Raw genomic sequence first — 22,985 nt, forward strand, 5'->3', positions numbered from 1 at the left:
TGACCCTGTGCTCAAACTGGTGAGCCCATGCTCAAGCAGGGTGAGCCTGCACTCAAGCCAGGAACCTTGGGGTTTCAAACCTGGGTCCTCAGCATACCAGGTTGATGCTCTATCCACTGCGCCACCGCCTGGTCAGGCTATGCTAAACTTTTGATTAAGAGAATGAAGGAGGCCAAAGAAAAATGCTGGGAACAGATTGCCAAAACGCATAGGCTGTCCTCTCTGAGCCCTTCTACCTCTACCTCTGAGTCCAGTCAGAAATGAGATTTTCTAAGAGTGACAAATAAGATCAGACATCAAAAAATTTCTCCATCTATTCAGGAATTCTGTAAGTCCCTTTATTAGGCTGTTATGTACATTTACCCTTTAACTTAGAAATGTTAAATACACGAAAGCTCTTTGCGAGCCATAGCTCCCAGATGCACGTAAGGGGTGCGGGCGGAGCTGGGATTAGGGAGCGGCTGCTGCTGGTCATCTCTGCGCTGCCGGTTATGCATCCTCTCTAACTGGGGCCTCTGGCTATCGGGAGACCCGCAGACTCTCCTCACTCCTGTTGCAAGAACTCTTGCCTTCAGTTTTTCTCACTCTCCCCACCTACACTTTTAAAAGCTCTTCTTTGGAGCAGCAGACTTTGCCTCCCACTCCAGACAGGTTTCTGTGCTAATCTTAATTTGGAAATAATCACTACAAATTGGATTTCTATTCAGCGCCTCCTACACCTCTCTATTAACTCCAGCACGTTAACAAATACCAAAATATTCATGTAAAAATATTTTTTCCCATAGTGAACACTGCTCTTTATTCCGGGTTCCTCTGTTTAACGCCATCTGATAAGAGTTGACTATAGATTTAATTACAATTTTGCTGAAACCTGCCATCTCTCTGTCAGGCACACAGTGAAAAGAGCTCTCAGTGCAGGGACTGCGAGAGGAGACAGCTATGGGGAAAGGGTGACGTCTAGAGGAACAATTAATCTTCTCCATAAACTTGATCCGAAGCAGAAAGAGAAGACACACCAGCAAAGACTACGCCGGTCGTGTTCAAATAAGCATAGGATTGTAACTTCTGACCGTAAATTGGAAAGGCGTCATCGGAGATGGAAGTTTCTAGAATTCAAAGCCGAGTTTTCTCCATTGCTGAGAAGCAGCACGTATGCCGCGTATCTCTGTCTGAGGGAACAGGTGCACATAGGTGGGTGGCAGTGCAGTAGAGAGGTGTGGGATGTCTCCTCTAGATCAGCTTCATTCTTCAGGGGATGTTTGACACTGTCTCGCTGGGCTAGGCAGGGAGCTCCAGGCGCCTGGGGTGACACCAGGTGCACGCTGTCTCTGATGCTCCCTTTGTTTGGAGGCAAAAGGCTCCAGGCAATGAACCTGGGACCCTACCGTGGTGACTCTGCAGGTAGACCAGAAAACCTGACTGAACACAGCTCCCACCCCCCATCAAGATGGAGAGATGCAAACCATGGTGTTTGCAGCTCCTCGGACCCCAGAGAGTTCCCGCTGCTCCCCAGCGTCTCTTTCTCTTGTTTGTTGTCAGAAGCTGTGGTTCAGCCCTTGGTTGTCCTGTCAGAGTAACTGCTCTCTATCAGTGTGTGCTAGATTTGCTCACGGGAGGGGCGAGTTCAGTGTCTTCCTGTCCCGCCCCATCTTGAACCTCTCCTCAGCTATTTTCTGGAAGTCATATGAAGAGCAATCAGAAGTGCCTCACCGTGCCTGACTCCCTGTCCAGCACTGCCCAACTGCTGTCCGCCAGGTCAGGGCACGGGGGCTGGGCTGCCTAGTTCAGAAGGTAGAGTCCAGTGTCCGTCTAGTTCTACATGGGCCTGTGGTGATGGAGGTAGAACAAGCTAGAAGCACGGCCCAGTGGTATGGAGTGGTTGAGTGTGGCCAGGAGGAGAGGCAGTGCCTTCCGGGGCTGCCTGCCTGAAGGGGGAGAGAAGGCTGAGGAGCTGGGTCCCAGGGGAGTTGGGATGGTTGATGGAGACATTGAGTACATGAAGTCATAATTTGTATTCTATCCCTGCATACACCTTCTACCAGATGTAACCTTAACTCCCCTTCCTAAGGGGCCCTGAGCAGCCATGTGGTGTCAAAAAAGAGCAGGTGCTTGGGGGTCAAGTACATGGGATCTAACCATGCTTCTGCCACTTTCTAGATGTATATATAGTCTTGATCCAGTAACCTAGTCCCTCCAAGCCTTGCTCTCCTAATTTGTACATCAGGGTAACAGTGCCTATCCCATAGAATTCATGTGGGGATCGAATAAGATGTCAAGTAAAGTGTGAAGCATAATGAAGGGGCAGAGTAGGCACGAATCAATATTTGCTGAATAAGGGAATTTATGTATTTGCATAATATAATGCATTTACTCATTAGTGCTGAAGGAAGCTTGAGGCTCAAGTAGAGGAGGCTTATCTAGCTAGTTTGGCAAGGAAGAGAAGAATTTTACATTTTTCATCCATTGTTGAAACATTCCAATTTGGAAAGCTGGGTCAAGCCCAGCTTGTATGTCAATTTTAAGTTGTGATTCCACCAACCATGGCAAGAGGAGAGATGGTCCAGTACCTGTGGCTCCCCCCACAGCAAGTGTCCTCAGATGACAGTTTCTACAGTTGCCACTCCTTCCAATTGCATGGATCTGGACAGCTGAAAAAGAACTTTCATATCCGTGATTACATGCCACTCGCCCTCAAGGAAGGTTGTGTTGTTCTTTCTTGTAGACCAGGAGTAGGGAACCTTTTTGGCTGAGAGAGCCATGAACGCCACATATTTTAAAATGTAATTCCATGAGAGCCATACAATATGTTCAACATTAAATACAAGTAAATATGTGCATTGTATGTAAGACCAACACTTTTAAAGTACAATAAGTCTCTGAATTCTTTTTAATAACGTTGTTATGCTGTTGCTAACCAATGATGAATAAAGTACTTCTTACCATTAATGCGACTTCTGGTGCTGCATGGTTTTGCTGATGGCTTTGTAGTCTGGTTGATACGTGGTGAGGTTAAGCTTCTTGCAGGCGTTGAGACTTCCATTTGTTAAACGTGATCGTAGGCTGGTCTTAACATCCTTTAGATGTGAGAAAGACTGCTCACATGCATACGTAGAGCCAAACATTGTCAGTACAGCAATACTCACACGCTGCAGTGTGTGGTATGTGACAGGAAGCGCGTTCCAAGTTTTGACAATCAGCTGGTCCGCGGGTTGAAGTTTTTTCATTTCTCCCCACTTGTGTTTGCTCGCCAACTCTGCTTGCTGTCATGCAAGTCTCTCCAAATCTTCATTCAGTGACTTGAACTTATTCACCCACATGTCTGAGGCCTTCAGGTCAGCAGCTTGTAGCTCAAAATCTCTGACAGAGACACCGGGGATGTAACTCAGGTCAGCGCTGTCCACTGCACACTTGTGTGGATGGGTGATGAACTTAAAAAGATGAGTGCACTCACGAAATTCTCCAAAGCGCACTTTGAATGACTGCAACAGATTAGATGTGAAGCCCACTAGCTGCTGGAGATCAAGATGTTGAGCAGGGTCACTTGCTGTGCATGCATCTCCCAGTTTTTCAAAGTGTAGTAAACAACCTGTTTTAATGTCAGCGAAGAAGAGTTCCAGCTTGTTTTCAAATGCAAACACTGCTTGTTGAAGGGATAAGATTGTATTTCCAACGCCTTGCATTTTCACATTGAGCTGGTTCAGATGTTCAGTCATGTCCACGAGATAGTAGAACTTCAGGAGCCACTCAGTGTTAGCTATCTCAGGATGCTCAATGTTTTTCATTTTAAGAAAAGTCCGGATTTCGCTCAGACAAGCTGCGAAACAGCTGAGCACCTTCCCTCTTGACAACCAACACACATTGCTGTGCAGAAGCAGACCAGGATAATTATTCCCAACTTCACCCAGCAGTGTTTTAAACTGGCGATCATTTAAAGCTCAGGGAACAATAAAGTTGACCACCCGAATGACTAGTGACATCACCTCACCAATTTGCTCACCACACATCTGAGCACAAAGCGCCTCCTGATGTAGGATGCAGTGAAAACTTAGGATGCGTCTCTTTTCATGTTCACGAAGAAGCGCTACGAATCCTCTGTTTTTCCCCACCATGCACAGAGCACCATCAGTACACACCGAAATAAGTTTATCCATCGGTAGATGTTTTTCTTTAGCAAACTCAGTGAAAGACTTGAATGAATCCTCCCCTCTTGTTGTCTCTTTCATAGGCAAAACAGCAAGACTTTTCTCATGTAGTGTGTCACCGGCAGCATACCTTGCAATCACACTGAACTAGGATAAATGGCTACATCTGTTGACTCATCCAAAGCGAGAGAAAAGAATGGTGCTGCATTTATGTCCTTCACTTGTGTTGCCTCAATTTGATTTGCCATCATGATGGTACGATTGTGAACAGTTCTTGCCGAGAGAGGCATGTCTTTTATTTGTTTGATTATCTTGTCTTTATCTGAAAAGTCATCAAAAAGTTCATTGGCAACATCAAGCATGAATGTTTTGGCATACTCCCCATCTGTGAATGGCTTTCCGTTTCTCACAATTGCTAAAGCACCAGCAAAGCTAGCCGAATTCCAGTTACCTTGTTGGGTCCAAACACGGAGTTGGTGCTGACTAGCTTGCACTCTGCACAGTAGCTCTTGACATGCTTTCTTCCTGCTGTCCTCGGCTGCATATTTCGATGCAAATGTAGTACGGCGTGTGTCGAACTGCTGTTTTACATTTGACCATTTCATTGATGCAATTTTTTTTTAATAATTTTATTTTTTTAATGGGGTGACATCAATAAATCAGGATACATATATTCAAAGATAACAAGTCCAGGTTATCTTGTTGTTCAATTATGTTGCATACCCACCACCCAAAGTCAGATTGTCCTCTGTCACCTTCTATCTTGTTTTCTTTGTGCCCCTCCCCACCCCCTTTCCCTCTCCCATTCCCCCCTCCCCCCCATAACCACCACACTCTTACATTGATGCAATTTTATCATTGCATATTAGACACACTGCAGAACCTGCTCTCTCCACAAAGGCGAATACTTCTGTCCATTCCTGCTGAAAAGTATGATACTCCTCATCTTTTTTTCTTTTATCCATCTTCTTCATCAAAAGGGTTTCTGCAATTAGCTAGCTGACTACTTGATTAAAAAGAGGGAAGTTTACTTCCTGACCTCACAACAACCCATGTACGTTAAGCATTATCCGATAAAATTTTGGTGTTGTCCTGGAGGACAGCTGTGATTGGCTCCAGCTACCCGCAACCATGAACATGAGCGGTAGGAAATGAATGGATTGTAATATATGAGAATGTTTTATATTTTTAACGTTATTATTTTTTTAATTAAAGATTTGTCTGCAAGCCAGGTACAGCCATCAAAAGAGCCACAATTGGCTCGCAAGCCATAGGTTCCTGACTTCTGTTGTAGACAAACAAATTAAGCTTCCAGGAGGTGAAGGACTTGCTGAGGTCATGCCCCATGGTTGGTGGCAGAGCTGGAAGCCCTGGGTCATGCACAAACTGATACTCGCTGTAGAGTGTGCTTGGTTACCTTGTTACAGGATCAAAGGATAAAGCCTGGAGAGCTCTGCATGGTTCCATCTGCCTCTGTCTCCCCTGAGGCCCTCAGGTGGAAGTTCTGGGGGTCCCACCTGTAGACTGTGCCTCATACCTGTCCCAGAGCCAGTGTGGAAGGAGACAGGTGAGCAGCATCCTCAGTCCTGTAGAATGACGAGGCTGTAGGAACTACACATCTCATAATCCACTCCACGATGTCATTGCATCCAGGGTCTGGCAGTACAGCCGGGATATTGTCATCACTCTGGAGCCATGGAGGTCTGGCCAGAGGACATGGGCCAATTCTAGCCCAGGGCTAGGGGGGGATGGTGTTGACCTGGAGTGACAGGTGAGGAAAACCTGCTATTTATTAAATACCTACTTTGTGCCATGTTCATACATTATCAATAATTCCCACAGCATCTTGTGATACTATGACTATTATTTCTTTTATATTGATGATGGAACAGAAGCTTGGAGAATGACATCTTACGCAGCACCTCAAATTGATAGTGGTCTAAGATTTAAATCCAATTCTGTGTACTGTGATTCATGTCTTTCTCATCAAGGCCCGCATGACAAGTTGAACTTTGATTTCCTCTGTGCTTTCTGGAGAAAGATGAGTCATAGCCTTCAACTGCCCCTGGGAAGTCAGGAGGTAAGAGTGATGCTCTGGCCTGACTAGGTGGTGGCACTGTGGATAGAGCGTCAGACTGGGACACAGAGGACCCAGGTTTGACACCCCAAGGTCACCGGCTTGAGTGCGGGCTCATCCAGCTTGAGTGCGAGGTTGCTGCCTTGAGCATAGGGTCATAGACCCTCCATGGTTACTGGCTTGAGCAAGGGGACCCTTGCTCTGCAGTAGACCCCCTGTCAAGGCACATATGAGAAAGCAATCAGTGAACTACTAAGGAGCCGCAATGAAGAATTGATGCTTCTCATCTCTCCTTTCCTGTCTGTCTGTCCCTATCTGTCCCTCTCTCTTTCTCTGTCACACACACACACAAAAAGCATGATGCTCTGTTTGGATGCAATAACTGAACTCTACCCCACTTCCGAGTTTCCCTGGAGAGGCTGTGCCTATGGAGCAGGGTCGGCTTCTGGTATTTACATATGTGTAGAGGGGAAGGACCCATAGGGAGCAGGCTGGAGCCTGGAGTAACCTCAAGCCATTGAGACGTCTGTGGGGACCCTGCACATCCTTTGAAGACTGCCGCCCTTTCCCAGCCTGCCTCCCACCTCCCACTCTCCCTTGCGGGGTAGAGGGGAGAGTCTGCTCTAACTAATGAGATTGGATTGTGCCTAACAGCCCTTCCCAGGAGCTCTTCCCGTTGACCCTCCTGCATGTGAGCACATGCTTTCCTCCTGCCCCCTCCCTGCCTGCTGACCCCGCAGGCGCTGCCTTGGGCCGGAGGTGCCTGTAGTGTGAGGTTGGTGAACTTGATGCAGAGACAGGTACTGGGAGGCTAGACAGCAGCTGTAGAGTCCGGTGGTGAACCCAGCTTAGCTTTACTGGCGAGAGACTTAGCTCTCTGATGAGTCCTTTGTCATATTGCTGGGGGTCCATGCTGGAAAGAGGCTGGATGGATTTCCGTCTCTGACATTCCAGTGTGGGAGTCGTGGGAGAGAGTGAGTGAGCCGGAGGCGGCATGTGGGGAACCTCACCCTGTGGTAGTCCAGCTCCTGAAATATGTGCAGCTCATCCCCTGCTCAGAACCCCTAATTTTCCCCTAATTTATCCCGAGGAGTCCGGTGTCCCCGATTCAGGCTCATCTCCCCCATTCTCTGATCCTCTAGATCAGCACCATCACAATGCCCAGAACATTTCTGTCCCATTCCTGACCCAGTGGCCCCCTCCTTGCGGGCAATGCCCAGGGCTGGGCAGAGGGACCCAGCAGGAGCTCAGCCCTCCGCCAGAGACGGGCTGCCCACGCGTGGCTGTTGTGTGTTCTTGGAGCAGCCTTTTTCAGGTCCTAGCACATCTGCTACTTCTAAGGTGTTTCTTTCTTCTTCCTCCTCCCTACTTGTGTCTGGGACAGTTCTAGTTGGCACAGACACATTCCGGACTGTCCTCCCTGGTCACTTGATCCTCTCTGATCCTTGTGCCATTGAAATTAGACGGGTTTTTTTTGTTTTTGTTTTTTTTTTTGCCATTCAGCAGGCACAAAACAATACTGTCAGCTTCTCTCATCCCTCTTTCTGGACGTGTGCTTTATCTTCTCACGTGGTTCTAAGTTCCTTCAGGCCGAGGCTCTGCTGCAACCATCATTTTGCTCCTTATGCCTGGCGCAGAGAAGCTGCTAGGAAACCTGGCTCCAGCATCTTGTTCACCTTGTGACGCTGCGGAGGGAACCGGGGGGCTGGGCCGTGCAGAGAGCCTCGTCTGTTCATCCCCCTCCGAGTGCCTTCCGTGGGTCAGCCAGCCTTCTGGCTGCAGACTGTCTAAAGGAGGAAACCGACATGCATGTAGGAAACCACGTTATCGTGTGACCCCTGCCAGAAAGGAGATTCCTAGAGGACGCTGAGGGAGCGTGGGAAGGAGCAGTCAGCAGACAGTTACTGGGATGAACCCAGACGTGTGCACAGGAGTAGCCAGGGGCGTGAGTCGTGAGGGCAGGCAGCAGGGAGTGTGGCTGAAGAGCTCAGGCTTCCACTCCTCGCAGCTCAGATGTGGCCTTTTAGGAAGACAGCCACAGAGGTGCCCCACAGCCCCGAGAGAAGGTCATTGCTCGTCTGTATACTCCTCTCCCACACTTGGGTGGCCAGCCTTCAGTGAGGCAGAAGAGGGTCAGAACATCCTTCTTACACTGGCTGTTTCTCAAGTAGGTTTGATTCAAATGAATTAATATACCACTTTGGCATATTTGGGGGTGGCCCTTCTGAGCCCCATTAGTTCACCCCTTCCTAGCAAAAGGGCTGGTGACTGAACTGGCTTGACCAGGGCAGTGGCTATTGCTAGTGTCTCCGATGTTCATGAGCACAGTCAGACTGCTGGGAACTGTCCGGAAAGCCTGTCCTTTCCTGTGTGACCCAGTTCTAGGCGAGATGACATTAACAGTACCCATCACTCCTCAGCACTGTGAGGAGCAGGAGCTAGCGTGTGCTCTGGGCTCAGGACGCATGTAGCCTTCCTGCATCACAGACCGGGTCGGCCGGGCATCAGTCCTTCCGCCCTCTCTCAGGACGCGGGGACTGTCTGGAGCTGCTGGCACTGCCCCTGTCTTCCTCTGGGTACCTGAAAGCCTTACGGGAGCATCTCTCGGGAACAATGATCTTAATTGCTTTAAAGCAATTCTGGCTATGAGAAGGCTCAGTTAAAGTTGATTCCTATTTCTAGATAAGAAAAGCTAGTAAAGAGAAAGCATTGGCCGGGGGACCTAGGAGATGGACACTGTGACTTAGGACAAGTCTCCCTCTGAATTTCTGTAAAAGGAGAGTGGTAAGCTCCACGAGCTGTCAAGACCCAGCCCTGACATGCTGGGTACATAAGTCTAGTGGACACACAAGAATGAGGGCTTGCTAGTGCATGAGCCAGAAATATGAAAATATGTTTCAGGCCTGACCTGTGGTGGCGCAGTGGATAAAGTGTCGACCTGGAACACTGAGGTCACCAGTTTGAAACCCTGGGCTTGCCTGGTCACAGCACATAGGGCAGTTGATGTTTCCTGATCCTCCCCTCTCCCTTCTCTCTCTCTCTCTCTATCTATCTTTCTCTCCTCTCTAAAATGAATAAATAGAATCTAAAAAAAGTATGTTTCAAAGCAGAAGTTAAACATGGCAATTTTCAAGATCTTATGTATTCATTCAGTACCTACGTATGAAAATGCCCACTGAAGTCAGGTGCGGTGCTGGGGAGCTGGTGCAGCGAGGCAGCGGGGGCACTCATGGGGCGGGGCGTCTTAAGAGTCTAGTGGGAGGCGCAGGTGGTAGCTGCAGAGTGTGAGGGGTTCATGGAGGGGGAGAGAGAGGCAGGGATGCCTGGAGGGGGCTTTTCCAACAGTCCAGCCGTCTGTGCCAGCTTACAGCTTCCCCGCACACCCTGGGCCTACCTCTACTCCCATAAAAATATCTTTCGTCGCCCCCCCCCCGCCGCTGCAGGATGGGTGCGCCCACTTTGCAAGGAGCACCTGTCTGGGGAAGGAATATGCCTGTGGCGCATTTTTCTTGACCGCCTGGAGCTTTTCTAGTGTCACTGCGTCAACTCCTCAATTTGTGCCTACACTATTTTTAACTACTGTCACCATGGCAGTGTGAAAACCGTTGGGAAAGAGGTGGCCTTTCTGACAGCCTTCAAGATGCTGGCCGCCCTCTCCTCGCACTTAATCCTCTGTGCACCGCGGCCCAGATCATCTATATTAAATCCCTGCCTGCTTCTAGCAGGGCCAGAGCTGGAACTCCTCTCTGTGCTTCCTCATCTGCAAAGTAGGGATTTTAATAAAACGTAAAAAAATTACCTCCCTTCGCCTGACCAGGCGGTGGCACAGTGGATAGAGCGTCGGACTGGGATGCGGAAGGACCCAGGGTCGAGACTCCGAGGTCACCAGCTTAAGTGCAGGCTCATCTGGTTTGAGCAAAAAGCTCACCAGCTTGGACCCAAGGTCGCTGGCTCGAGCAAGGGGTTACTCAGTCTGCTGAAGGCCCGCGGTCAAGGCACATATGAGAAAGCAATCAATGAACAACTAAGGTGTTGCAACAAAAAACTGATGATTGATGGTTCTCATCTCTCTCTGTTCCTGTCTGTCTGTCCCTATCTATCCCTCTCTCTGATTCTCTGTCTTTGTAAAAAAAAACCCAAAAACCCCAAAACCCCACCTCCCTTCATGAGCCTGTTGTGGGGTCAAATCAGGTTGTTACTGCATGAACGCAGTCTGCCTGTTGCACAGTAGTTCTGTTGCCCCCGTCTTAGTGGCAACACCGGTCCTCCTTTTGCCCCTTACCTGTGGTTTATGGGTTGAGCCTGCTAGTGTTATACGGTGTCCATAAAGTCTGGAAACACAGACAGTATCATTTACTTAGTGACAGATTGGTGATGTCCTTGGTAATATTCCACATAGTTGCCCATGTTCCCAGCGTTTCCAGACCCCATGCAGAACCAGGCGCAGGACCCGTCCCTAGGCCGAGGCAGGTGCAGGTGGCTGCAGGGAGCGTTCAGTGTGGCTGCACCCTTGCATCCCTGCCTGGCCTTTCTGTTCTCCACGGCAGGGACTGCGTGTCTTTGCGCCATGGCGCCTGGCACCGGGCCCTGAGGATGGAGAGCCACTGGGTCTGTGTTTCTTGAGTGAAGGAAGGAAGGAATGCATACAAGGGCCCAAGTAGAGTGCAAGTGTGATATTATAATTTGTAATAGGAAATATATATTTGTTCTTTGTCCCTGTTTCTGGCATAGAGCTCCCAAAAACTCTTGGAATTTCCTAAGTGCTGAGAGTGATCAAGGTGTCTTTTGTTATCAGGTGACTTTTGGAATGTCCCCTAAGTCACTGTCACCTAACTGTGGGGGCTGGTCACCAGAGGAGCCATCCATCCTGCTCAGCTCATGGGAGGGGACTGGAGATCAGGTTCAATCACCAGCAGCAGATGATGTAATCAGCCGTGCCTTTGTACTGAAGGCTCCATAAAACCCAGAAAGGACTGGGTTCTGAGAGCTTCCGGGTCATGGACACGTGGAGCTGTGGGGACAGCGGCGGCCTGGACAGGGCGCGAGAGTACCACGCCCCTTTGCACACCCGGCCCTGGGCATCGCTTCCATCTGGCTGCTCCTGAATTGTATTTTTTTTTTTTATAATAAACCCGTAATCTAGTAAGTAAAGTGTTTCTCTGAGCTCTGAGCCACTCTAGGGTGTTAATCAAACCCAAGGAGGGACTAGTGTAACCTCCAGCTCATAGCCGGTCGGTCAGAAGCACAGGTGACGTGGACTTGAGACTGGCTTCTGTAGTGTGTGGGGGTGGGTGTGGGGTGGGCACAGCCTTGTGGGACCTAGCCCTTCACCTGGCAGGTCTGTGCTGACTCTGGTGGTTAGTGTCGAACTGAACTGAATTGTCAGACACGCAGTAGATGTCTGGAGAACCAGAGACTCTGTTGTCGATGCTGGGAAACACCCCAGAATGCCCTATGCATGCTTTCATTCTTACTTTTGGAGAGTGACATACACTGCTCACAGAAACTGGGGGATATTTTATAGCTTCATATTCATTTCAAAATATCCCCTAATTTTTGTGAGCAGTGTATTTTTAAAAAACATAACTGTGCTGGGAGGTGACCACAGGGATTCCTGGCTTTCTGGTAGCTGGGGGTGGGGTGGGGGTGGTGGTGGTGGTGCTAAAATTTTGTGTCAATATTACAAAAGGTTTGTTTAGGGTGGTGGTTTAATGTGATATTTTAATCTTTATTTTTCTGAACTTCCCCATTTGCTCCACCATATGTGTATTCCTTTTATATTATAATAAAGAAGAGCACACTTGAGCATTTTCCTTTCCCTTAGTCCTTCACAGAGTCTCTGTGGAGCAGTCAGGAGCTGCCAGAGGCCCCCGCGTGCTCACGGCCTGTGCTAGGCGGCCTCCCAGTGCAGGAGCGAGCCTGACGTGCTGCTGCGGGTCTTCCTGTGATCGTGACCGGGCTTGGGCTGCGCCCCTCCGGCAGGCTCCCTCTGACGCTCACAGCTTACACTGCTCTTGCCTTCCCTGGCTCTGCTCTGGGCTTGCCTCAGTCCCAGGACCCTCCACAGCTGGCTACTTTGGGGAGGGCTCCTTGTCTCAGCTCTGAGCCTTTGTACCTGAATCTATCCTCAGCTTTCCCTAAAATGGGGGTTTGGTTAATGAGGTACCCATCTAATTTAGGTGCATGAAATGTTTTTTTTTTTTAATTTAAAATTTTACAAAGTTTCATGACACCCGGCTGAGGTTGTTTTTTTTTTTTTTTTTTTTTTTTTTTTGTATTTTTCTGAAGTTGGAAACGGGGAGGCAATCAGACAGACTCCCGCTTGCGCCCGACCGGGATCTACCTGGCACGTCCACCAGGGGGCGATGCTCTGCCCATCTTGGGGCTTTGCTCTGCCGCAATCAGAGCCATTCTAGTGCCTGAGGCAGAGGCCACAGAGCCATCCTCAGCGCCTGGGCCAACTTTGCTCCAATGGAGCCTCGGCTGCAGGAGGGGAAGAGAGAGACAGAGAGGAAGGAGAGGGAGAGGGATGGAGAAGCAGATGGGCGCCTCTCCTGTGTGCCCTGGCTGAGAATCGAACCCAGGACTCCTGCACGCCAGGCCGACACTCTACCACTGAGCCAACTGGCCAGGGCCTGAGGCTGTTCTTATAGATCATAGGAGCAGTGGCTTTGGACTGCCACCCAGGATTACCAGTCATTCTGCTTTGACCAGGACTAAGAGGGTTCTTGGGACATGGGCCTTGTCAATGCTGCCACTGTGACAGCCTCTGGCACATAAGGATCAGTTGGTCACTGTTGTCACCACAAGCACCAGCAGATTTGAACTTCTGAGTCTAGGCATGAGAAGGGTACTCTCTTCCCTCTGGGGCAATGGAGCTCTCCACAACTACGTCGAATATGCCCACTCCTCTCCTGGGTCACTGGAGCTTGGCATAAAACCGCTATTGTGAGCTTGCTGCCTTTGCTGGTTTCTCCATAGCTTTCATTTTCCTGAAAGATTAAAATGCAGGAAATTTCCTCCACATCTGTTAGAGGGAGTGATAATCTGTTTATAGGGAGTGATAAGAGTGTCAGCGCAGGACAGGGGACCCTCGGAGAAGAAGGGAGCAGAGAATCCTATCTCCTCTCAGAGCTGGCAGAGAAGCAGTCCCGAAGCTCAGGGTCTTGTGCTCACACACACCCCGCTCCGGCCCCTGGGGGGCTGTGGCCAAGAGCTGCACTCCACAAACAGGTCAGACCCATTCCTGGAAATTTGCATATCATGAATCAGCTTTGGGAGACAAGGAGGGTTTTTAGACAAAATTATTTTGAAAACACAAGGCTCTCACAGGACCCAGAAGCACAAGCTCACAGCTTCTAACTAGGTTAGCTGAGCAAGGGTGCTCTTTGGAGGGAGCTGCTCGCACCAGCGCTATTTTAGGCATTTGAGAGGAACACTGGTGATCATGACTGATACTGGATCTAGTGGCTATTTAGGGACATTTTATTTTTGCTGAAATATTTGCTGGGTATTTTTATAAAGTATTTCTCATCTGAAAAGGTAGGAACAATTTCTGCAGGAGCCTGTAGAAGCGGGTGGGAAGAAAGCCAGTGATCACAATGCCGTGGCATTTATGTTGCAAGGAGAACTTCAACACGGTCTCTCGAAGTGAAGCAATAAAGAGCCAGAGCAGAGATGGCTGCCGGAGCTTGGCATAAAACCCCTGTTGTGAGCTTGCTGCCTTTGCTGGTTTCCCCATGGCTTTCATTTTCCTGAAAGGACAGGATAATACTAAATAAAGATAAACCCTGATCAAATTTTATTAAGAAAAAAGAGAAAAGAGGCCCCAAATAATAAGATATGACCACAGAGAAGAAAATTTTTCAATATGCTTCTCAAATTGGCAAGTATTTTAAAAAACAGTGTTGCTGTAATGCTTATAAGGGTGTACCGTGAATTCATACGTTGGTTGTATATCAGAGAGCAATCTAACAGCACTTACTCAAAGCCTAGACATCCTTGTTATCTGTTGATTCAAAAAGAATAACTTTTGGGTATTTATTCAATGGTAGGCAGGCGGGTAGGTAGCATGGGAGATGAGAGAAAGAGAGAGAGAGAGAGAGAACCCATATGAATAATAGATGAATAATAGTGGTTCTCTCTGGATAAAGAAATTATGAACAATTTTATTTTCTTTATCTCTGTTTTCTAATTAACTGTGAATCATCAACACCAAGAGGAAAATGAAAAAATATAAATGAGCAAGTGACAGAAAGATAAGCAATAAGCATTTAAAACAATTTAACCTGATTAGTAATAAAAGAAATACAAATTCAAACAATGACCTGATTTAATTTGTTTACTATCATTTGGGCTAGTGTCTTTGAGACGAGATCCAGTGTGGCTGGGGATGCATTTCAGTATGAACAAGGGGTAATGAAAATTGGTACATTTTTTTTCCCCAGAGGATACATTTGAAAGCTGTATCAAAAATATTAATATTTCATTTCATGCCCCTTTTAGTGTAAAACCTCAAATATTTTGCTCTAAGAAAATAATTCCAAAGCTTGAAAACAACTAAAGCAGTGGTCAGCAAACTGCAGTTCGCGAGCCACATGCGGCTCTTTGGCCCCTTGAGTGTGACTCTTTGCCAGCTTAGGAGTACCCTAATTAAGTTAATAACAATGTACCTACCTATATAGTTTAAGTTAAAAAAATTTGGCTCTCGGCCCTGGCTGGTTGGCTCAGCGGTAGAGCGTCGGCCTGGTGTGCGGGGGACCCAGGTTCGATTCCCGGCCAGGGCACAAAGGAGAAGCACCCATTTGCTTCTCCAGCCCCCCCTCTTTCCTCTCTGTCTCTCTCTTCCCCTCCCACAGCCAAGGCTCCATTGGAGCAAAGATGGCCCGGGCACTGGGGATGGCTCCTTGGCCTCTGCCCCAGGTGCTAGAGTGGCTCTGGTCACGGCAGAGCGACCCCCAGAGGGGCAGAGCATCGCCCCCTGGTGGGCAGAGCGTCGCCCCTGGTGGGCGTGCCAGGTGGATCCCAGTCGGGTGCATGCTGGAGTCTGACTGTCTCTCCCCGTTTCCAGCTTCAGAAAAATACAAAAAAATAATTTGGCTCTCAAAAGAAATTTCAGTCGTTGTACTGTTGATATTTGGCTCTGTTGACTAATGAGTTCGCCGACCACTGAACTAAAGGATCCTCATTGTAGTGTTATTAACAACAGAGAAAAACTATGTGAGACAACTTAAACAGAATCAGTTAAAGAAATTATAGCTCATACATGCACTAAAATACTATGTAATCATTAACAGTGAAGTAGAAGAATGTGAAGCTAAAATACAGTGTAAAAAATATAATCTGAATGGATAGCTTTATGGCTGAGATTTTTTAAGGAATAAAGGAAGGGTTATAGGAAGAATACTGTAATATATGCTTCTGTTTAATTCTAGTTTTGTAAATTATACATATTATAAATATTATATATAGTTTCCTTTTCTTACTCATTTTTATTTTTCCAGTTTTTATTAACAAGCACTGTGACAGTCACATTATCCACTTCCTGTTTTTTTTTCTTGCTAACAGAATTCTATTTTGTATGTGGTGGCATTTGATTGGACCAAGGAAATGATTCAATTCTTGGTCTAAGCCAATCACGGCCATCTTGCTTTCCATTTTCCCAACATTTCTTGCTTATGTTCAATTTCTAAAAGATTCAAGGGGAGGCCGGCTAGAGTTCAGTTCTTTAGTTGAAGAGTCTGGGAGACATACTGCTGGGAAAGGTTTGCTCTTCCGATAAAAGGGGCAGATGTGACTGGCTCCATTGCTTCCCAGTCTCTTCCTGCCCAGAAGATGGATGTTATGGCGGGAGCTGTCAGCAACCTTTCAGCAAACTCCAGGGAGAGACCACAAAGATCACTGCTAGCCCCACCTTCAGACATTCTGTTATGCAAGAAAGCAAGTCCCTCTTTGCGTAAGGTCGGGTTTTCTGTTACTTGCAGCGAAAAGCATCACTAACTGATTTAAATGTGCAATAAAAAAAATTGAAAGAGACTTTTTAAAAAAAAAAAATTTAAAGGTGGAATAAAATGCCTGGAAGAATAAGTCCACATCTTATCTGTATTTTCTAGAATATACCTATAAAACATTTGTAATAATAATCCAGTAAAAGTTATTTAAAATTGTATAACGCCCTGGCCGGTTGGCTCAGCGGTAGAGCGTCGGCCTAACGTGCGGAGGACCCGGGTTCGATTCCGGCCTGGGCACACAGGAGAAGCGCCCATTTGCTTCTCCACCCCTCCGCCGCGCCTTCCTCTCTGTCTCTCTCTTCCCCTCCCACAGCCAAGGCTCCATTGGAGCAAAGATGGCCTGGGCGCTGGGGATGGCTCTGTGGCCTCTGCCTCAGGCGCTAGAGTGGCTCTGGTCGCAACATGGCGACTCCCAGGATGGGCAGAGCATCGCCCCCTGGTGGGCAGAGCGTCGCCCCATGGTGGGCGTGCCGGGTGGATCCCGGTCGGGCGCATGCGGGAGTCTGTCTGACTGTCTCTCCCTGTTTCCAGCTTCAGAGAAATGCAAAAAATAAATAAATAAATAAAATAAAATTGTATAACGGTCTAGAACACATCCAGTCCCCCAGTGGTGGTCTCGGAGGACTTGGTTAGCCCTGCATTGATTTGCTTTGTAATCCTGGGAAAGCACTGCATTGGTCTAAAACGTGGCCTTCCACTCTATCAAGACAATTAATTACATGTCTTTTTTTTTTTTTTTTTTAGCAGAGACAGAGTCAGAGAGAGGGACAGATAGGGACAGACAGGAAGGGAGAGAGATGAGAAACATCAATTCTTTGTTGCGGTTCCTTAGTTGTCCATTGATTGATTTCTCATATGTGCCTTGACCAGGGGGCTACAGCAGACCGAGTGACCCCTTGCTCGAGCCAGTGACCTTGAGCTCAAGCTGGTGAGCCTTGCTCAAACCTGATGAGCCCATGCTCAAGCTGGCGACCTCGGGGTCTCGAACCTGGGTCCTCCACGTCCCAGTACAATGCTCTTTCCACTGCCTCGTCAGTCTAATCACATGACTCTTAAGGCTCCCTGCTATCAGCACTGGTTAAGGGGCTCAGTGCTCACCTCTGAGTCTGTCTTTCTCATCTCTCTGGACAATGATGGACTGAAAATATACTCTGCATGGGGAAATTGCTCAAAAATGGAAAAGAAACACTCTACTTTCCTTGGCTTCAAACAGAGAGCATACTTGTGGATACAGAAGAGATTGCTGGTTACTAGAGATGCCCTAGTAAATGGGAGAAGGGGGTTAAAAAGTACAAACTTCCAGTTATGAAGTAAATAAGTCATAGTAATGCCAGGTACAGCACGAGGACTGTAGCTAACAATATAATATTGTATATTCAAAAGTTGCTAAGAGAGTAATTTTCATCACAAGAAAAAAAATTTATATCTGTATATTGATGGTTGTTGACTTACTATGGTGATCATCTTGCAATATATACAAATATTAAGTCATTATGTTGTATACCCAAACTAATATTATATGCAATGATATCTACATTAAACAAACAAACAAACAAAACCCAGACTGTATTTAAAACCGTAGCACCAAGGATCACCTTATAATTTTCTTTGAGGTATCAGAATACCATCTTATGTGACTCTTCTGTTAAAGAGAAAACTGCTGGGATGCTCTGTATTTCCCCATGTTGTGTGCTCCCCTTGCTACAAGTAGTAAATCCAACTTTTCACCCATTAAGATATATTCCTCGAGATCTTTGGCCAGACGGCCTTGACTAGTAAGAGTTCAAAAACATAGCTACTATTAGCAATTATTATTTTAAAAAATTATTGCTATTAATCAAGAGGATCTAGCATATGAGGTGCTTTGCTGGGGAAGTGGCTGAGATACAACTAGAAGGCAGACTTGGAATAGGCTACAGAAAGCTTTTTTTTTTTTTATTTTATTTTTATTTTTTTTATTTTTTTTTCATTTTTCTGAAGCTGGAAACAGGGAGAGACAGTCAGACAGACTCCCGCATGCGCCCGACCGGGATCCACCCGGCACGCCCACCAGGGGCGGCGCTCTGCCCCCCAGGGGGGGGTGCTCTGCCCATCCTGGGCGTCGCCATATTGCGACCAGAGCCACTCTAGCGCCTGAGGCAGAGGCCACAGAGCCATGCCCAGCGCCCGGGCCATCCCTGCTCCAATGGAGCCTTGGCTGCGGGAGGGGAAGAGAGAGACAGAGAGGAAAGCGCGGCGGAGGGGTGGAGAAGCAAATGGGCGCTTCTCCTGTGTGCCCTGGCCGGGAATCGAACCCGGGTCCTCCGCACGCTAGGCCGACGCTCTACCGCTGAGCCAACCGGCCAGGGCCCAGAAAGCCTTTTGATTCATATTCTCTTGTATGAAATGGAATAGCAGAACATGATTCTCACACACACACACACACACACAAACACAGATGTTAACACATTATGAATTATTTTTTCATTTCAGTATAGTTGAAATACAATATTATAGTTTCAGGTGTGCAATGTAGTGATTTGACATTTTACGTATCCTTACAATGTGACCACCACCCTAAGTCTAGTAATATCTGTCACTGTGCAAGCTTATCACAGTGTTATTGACTGCATTTCTCTTCACCTTCTCCATACATCTTTAAACACCCTACCCTCTAGCAGCCATCAGTTTTATCCCTTTTTCTGTGAGTCTGTTTGTTCACTTGTTTTGTTTTTTAGATTCTACACATAAGTGAAATCATATGGTATTTTTCTCTCTCTGTCTGACTTATTTCACTTAGCATGATACCCTCTAGGTTTGTCCATGTTAACACAAATGGCAAGATTTCATTTTTTATGGCTAAGTAGTATTCCACTATATGTAGGTACCACATCTTCTTTACCTACTTGTCTATTGATGGGCACACAGGTTGCTTCCATATCTTGACTATTGTAAATAATACTACAGTGAACACAGGGGTGCATATATATATTTGAATTAGTGCTTTATATTTCTTCAGATAAATACCCAGAATTGGAATTGCTGGATTGTGTGATAAAACCTATTTAAAAATTTTTGAGGATTCTCCATGCTGTTTTTCATAGTGAATGCCCTAATTTACATTCCCACCATCAGTGCACGAGTGTTTCCTTTTCTCCATAGTCTCGTCAACACTAGTCATTTATGGCCATTATGATGGGTCTGAGGTGATATCGCATTGTGGTTCTGACTTTCATTTTACTTATGATTAGTTATGTTGAGCATCTTTTTATGTGTTTGTTGCCCATTTGTCTGTCCTCTTCAGAAAAATGTCTCATGTCCTCTGCTGACAAGTTTTGATATTTATAAGGTCCGTACACAAAGATAGAAAACTTGTCTTTCTTGTTCACAGCTGACTCTCCAGCATGTAAAGAAATGACAGTCAGGTCATAATAGCACAGACTCAATGAGTTTTTCCTGAATAAATGAATTCAGCATCCTGGGAGACGTTAGCAGTTTAATTTGAATATTAATCAATCAGGTAGACAAACATAGCTAGGACATATATAGTAGTTACTGTGAGAGGCACTACACTGAACATTTTACATGTGTTAACTCAGTTTCCTCTCATCCTAGTTGTATGAAATAAGTACTATTATTTTTTTTTAATGCTTTATCAGTTTATTTGTCTTTCCTCAAACCAGTCGCCTCCTGAAGCCATGGGAAATCACTGTGCTTTGGTATCTGGAGAGTGGTGAATGCAAAGGCATATCTGCAATTTTTATTTCTGGCAGGCCTTTCTTCGAGACAACTTTCCGATCTTCCCCATGGCAAAGCCTTTCGCTGCAATTTAAAAACAGAGTGTCTTCTAAAGGGCCAGCATGGATCCCACACACTTCTGCATGCTTCAGATTCACATTCCTGAATTTCATGCTTTCTTTCCAAGGCATAACATAAAATCTTGGGATCATCGTGTGCCTTAATGAAAACTGCGGCAAATGACCCTCACTCCTATTAGCAGGCTTAGATGAATTGTCATCAAAACAGTTGTTGGCAAGTTTAGGCAAGATAGGACGAGTGTCTTTTTCTGAAGCCATTGCTGCCCTTAGAGATGGAATTTTCTTCTCATAAGTACTATTATTAACAGTTGAATGGAGGTGGAAACCGAGGCACAGAGTGGTTTAGTGACTCACCTGAGATCCCACGGCTAGTAAGTGGTCGAGTTGGGATTTAAATCAAGGCAGTACGACCTCAGAGTCTGTGCTCTTAACCAACATGCTGTGCTGCTTTGCAGTACAAAGTAAAGGTACGGAAGTTAAAAATGTGTGATTAAAGTGACAGGTGTATTTGTATTGTTTGTATCCAAAGCCACAGAATACACACTTTTTCTTCATTGACTATGAGGAAAAATACTCTTTGAGTATTTTTAATTGGTCACTTAATAGGCCACAAAATGGAAATTATGTAGATTATATAATTCAACTATAGCAAAATAACACCAAAAATACTAGGAAGAAAACACAACATCAGAAATGAAAAGGAGGTATAAGAACATACACAGCCTTGCACCAGGTAGCACAGTTGGTTGGAGTGTCACTATGTTAAGGTTGCAGATTTGATTCCTGGTCAGAGCATGTATAAGAATCAACCAATGAATGCATAAATAAGTGGAGCTACAAATAGATGTCTTTCTCCCCCATCCAAATCAATAAAAAAGAACATATTCAGAGGAAATAATGAATTACAAATGAGCACTATTTGTAACTTCATGTCAATAAATTTTGAAAATGTAATAAATAAGATGGTATATTTTCCTAGGCAAGTATAAATCACCCAGAACTGACTCAAGAGTAGTCAGAAAAAGAATACTCCATTGTAATCAATGAATTTGAAAAGATGGTTATATTAGTGTATTCTATTAATTCATCAATGAACAGATAGTTATCCTGATAATTTAAAAATACCAGCAAGTAGGAAAACCAGAATACTTTCAAAATCATGCTGAAAATGAGCATAACCTAGTATCAAATCTGAATGAGAACCATTCCCTGAAAATGAAAGAGAAAATAATTTTATTTCTTAATATAAATGCAAAAATTCCTAAAATAAATAATCTCAATCTAGCAGGTGTTTTTTTTTTGTTGTTGTTGTTTTTTGTTTTTTTAAATAAGAACATAAAGGCATACTTCAGAGATATTGCAGGTTTGGTTCCAGACAACCACAATAAAGCAGCTATTGCAAGTAAAGTTACAGAAATGTTTTGGTTTCCAAATGCATATAAAAATTGTGTTTAGGCCCTGGCCGGTTGGCTCAGTGGTAGAGCGTCGGCCTGGCGTGCAGGAGTCCCGGGTTCGATTCCTGGCCAGGGCACACAGGAGAAGCGCCCATCTGCTTCTCCACCTCTTCCCCTCTCCTTCCTGTCTCTATCTTCCCCTCCCGCAGCCAAGGTTCCATTGGAGCAAAGTTTGCCCGGGTGCTAAGGATGGCTCTGTGGCCTCTGCCTCAGGCGCTAGAATGGCTCTGATTGCGGCAGAGCGACGCCCATGAGGGGCAGAGCGTCGCCCCTGGTGGGCATGCCGGGTGGATCCCAGTCGGGCGCATGCGGGAGTCTGTCTGACTGCCTCCCCGTTTCCAATTTCAGAAAAAGAAAAAGAAAAAAAAATTGTGTTTACATTATTAAGTGAGCAAAAGCATTATGCTAAAAAAATGATGTACATACCTTAATTTAAAAATGCTTTATTTACTTTAAAAAAATGCCAGCTGTCATCTAAGCCTTCAGTGAGTCATAATCTTTTTGCTGGTGGGTGGTCTTATTATTATTATTTTTATTTATTTTGTGTATTCATTTTAGAGGAGAGACAGAGAGAGAGAGAGAAGGTGGAGAGGAGCAGGAAGCTTCAACTCCCATATGTGCCTTGACTGGACGAGCCCAGGGTTTGAACTGGCGACCTCAGCATTTCCAGGTCAACGCTTTATCCACTGCACCACCACAGGTCAGGCAGCTGGTGGGTGGTCTTGAGTCAATGTTAGTAGCTATACTGACTGATCAGGTGGTGGCTGCTGAAGGTTGAGTGGCTTTGGCAATTTCTTATAATAAGACAATGAAGTCTGCCACATCGATTGATTTTTTTTTTTCTTTCACAAATGATTTCTCTGTGGCATGCGATGCTGTTTGATAGAATTTTACCTGCAGTAGAACTCCTTTCAAAATTGGAGTCAGTCTTCTCAAACCCTGCCACTGCTTTGTCAGCTAAGTGTATGCAGTATTCTAAATCCTGTGTTACATCTCAACATCTTCTCCACATCTTCACCAGCACAGACCATCTTAAGAACCCACTTTCTTTGCTCATCCATAGAAACAACTTGAGTGGAGGGTCATCCATTCAAGTGCTGTCAGGAGATTGCAGCAATCCCATCGTGTCTTCTAATTCTAGTTCTCTTGCTGTTTCCACCACATCTGCACTTACTTCCTCCACTGAAGTCGTGAACCCCTCAAAGTCATCCATGAGGGTTGGGAACAACTTCTTCCAAACCCTTATTCCTCTTAATATTTTGATCTCTAACCAGGAATTATAAAAGTTGTTCATGGCCTCTAGAATGGCGAGATTTTTTTTTTCTTTTTCATTTTTCTGAAGCTGGAAACAGGGAGAGACAGTCAGACAGACTCCCGCATGCGCCCGACTGGGATCCACCCGGCACGCCCACCAGGGGCGATGCTCTGCCCATCCTGGGCGTCGCCATGTTGCGACCAGAGCCACTCTAGCGCCTGGGGCAGAGGCCAAGGAGCCATCCTCAGCG

The 22,985-nt window shown here is 46.2% G+C and overlaps 1 protein-coding gene, 1 long non-coding RNA gene and 1 pseudogene across 2 annotated transcripts in view; 1 reads left to right on the plus strand and 2 right to left on the minus strand.

Moving 5' to 3' along the window:
• LOC136311161 (small ribosomal subunit protein eS6-like) overlaps positions 1-264 on the plus strand; it is an 82,916-nt pseudogene extending 82,652 nt beyond the window's left edge.
• Positions 265-13,697: 13,433 nt separating this feature from the next.
• Positions 13,698-22,985, minus strand: part of LOC136310946 (uncharacterized) — an 89,726-nt gene continuing 80,438 nt past the window's right edge. The window contains exon 3 of the long non-coding RNA XR_010726639.1: positions 13,698-13,973. This is a non-coding gene — a long non-coding RNA (uncharacterized lncRNA). The remainder of the gene's footprint in view (positions 13,974-22,985) is intronic.
• LOC136311032 (sperm-associated microtubule inner protein 10-like) lies at positions 19,883-20,284 on the minus strand. The gene has a single exon (XM_066240180.1). It carries the CDS (start codon positions 20,282-20,284, stop codon positions 19,883-19,885), a length of 402 nt encoding a protein of 133 aa, XP_066096277.1.

Source organism: Saccopteryx bilineata, chromosome 7 (assembly GCF_036850765.1).
Source record: "Saccopteryx bilineata isolate mSacBil1 chromosome 7, mSacBil1_pri_phased_curated, whole genome shotgun sequence".
Taxonomy (NCBI): domain Eukaryota; kingdom Metazoa; phylum Chordata; class Mammalia; order Chiroptera; family Emballonuridae; genus Saccopteryx; species Saccopteryx bilineata.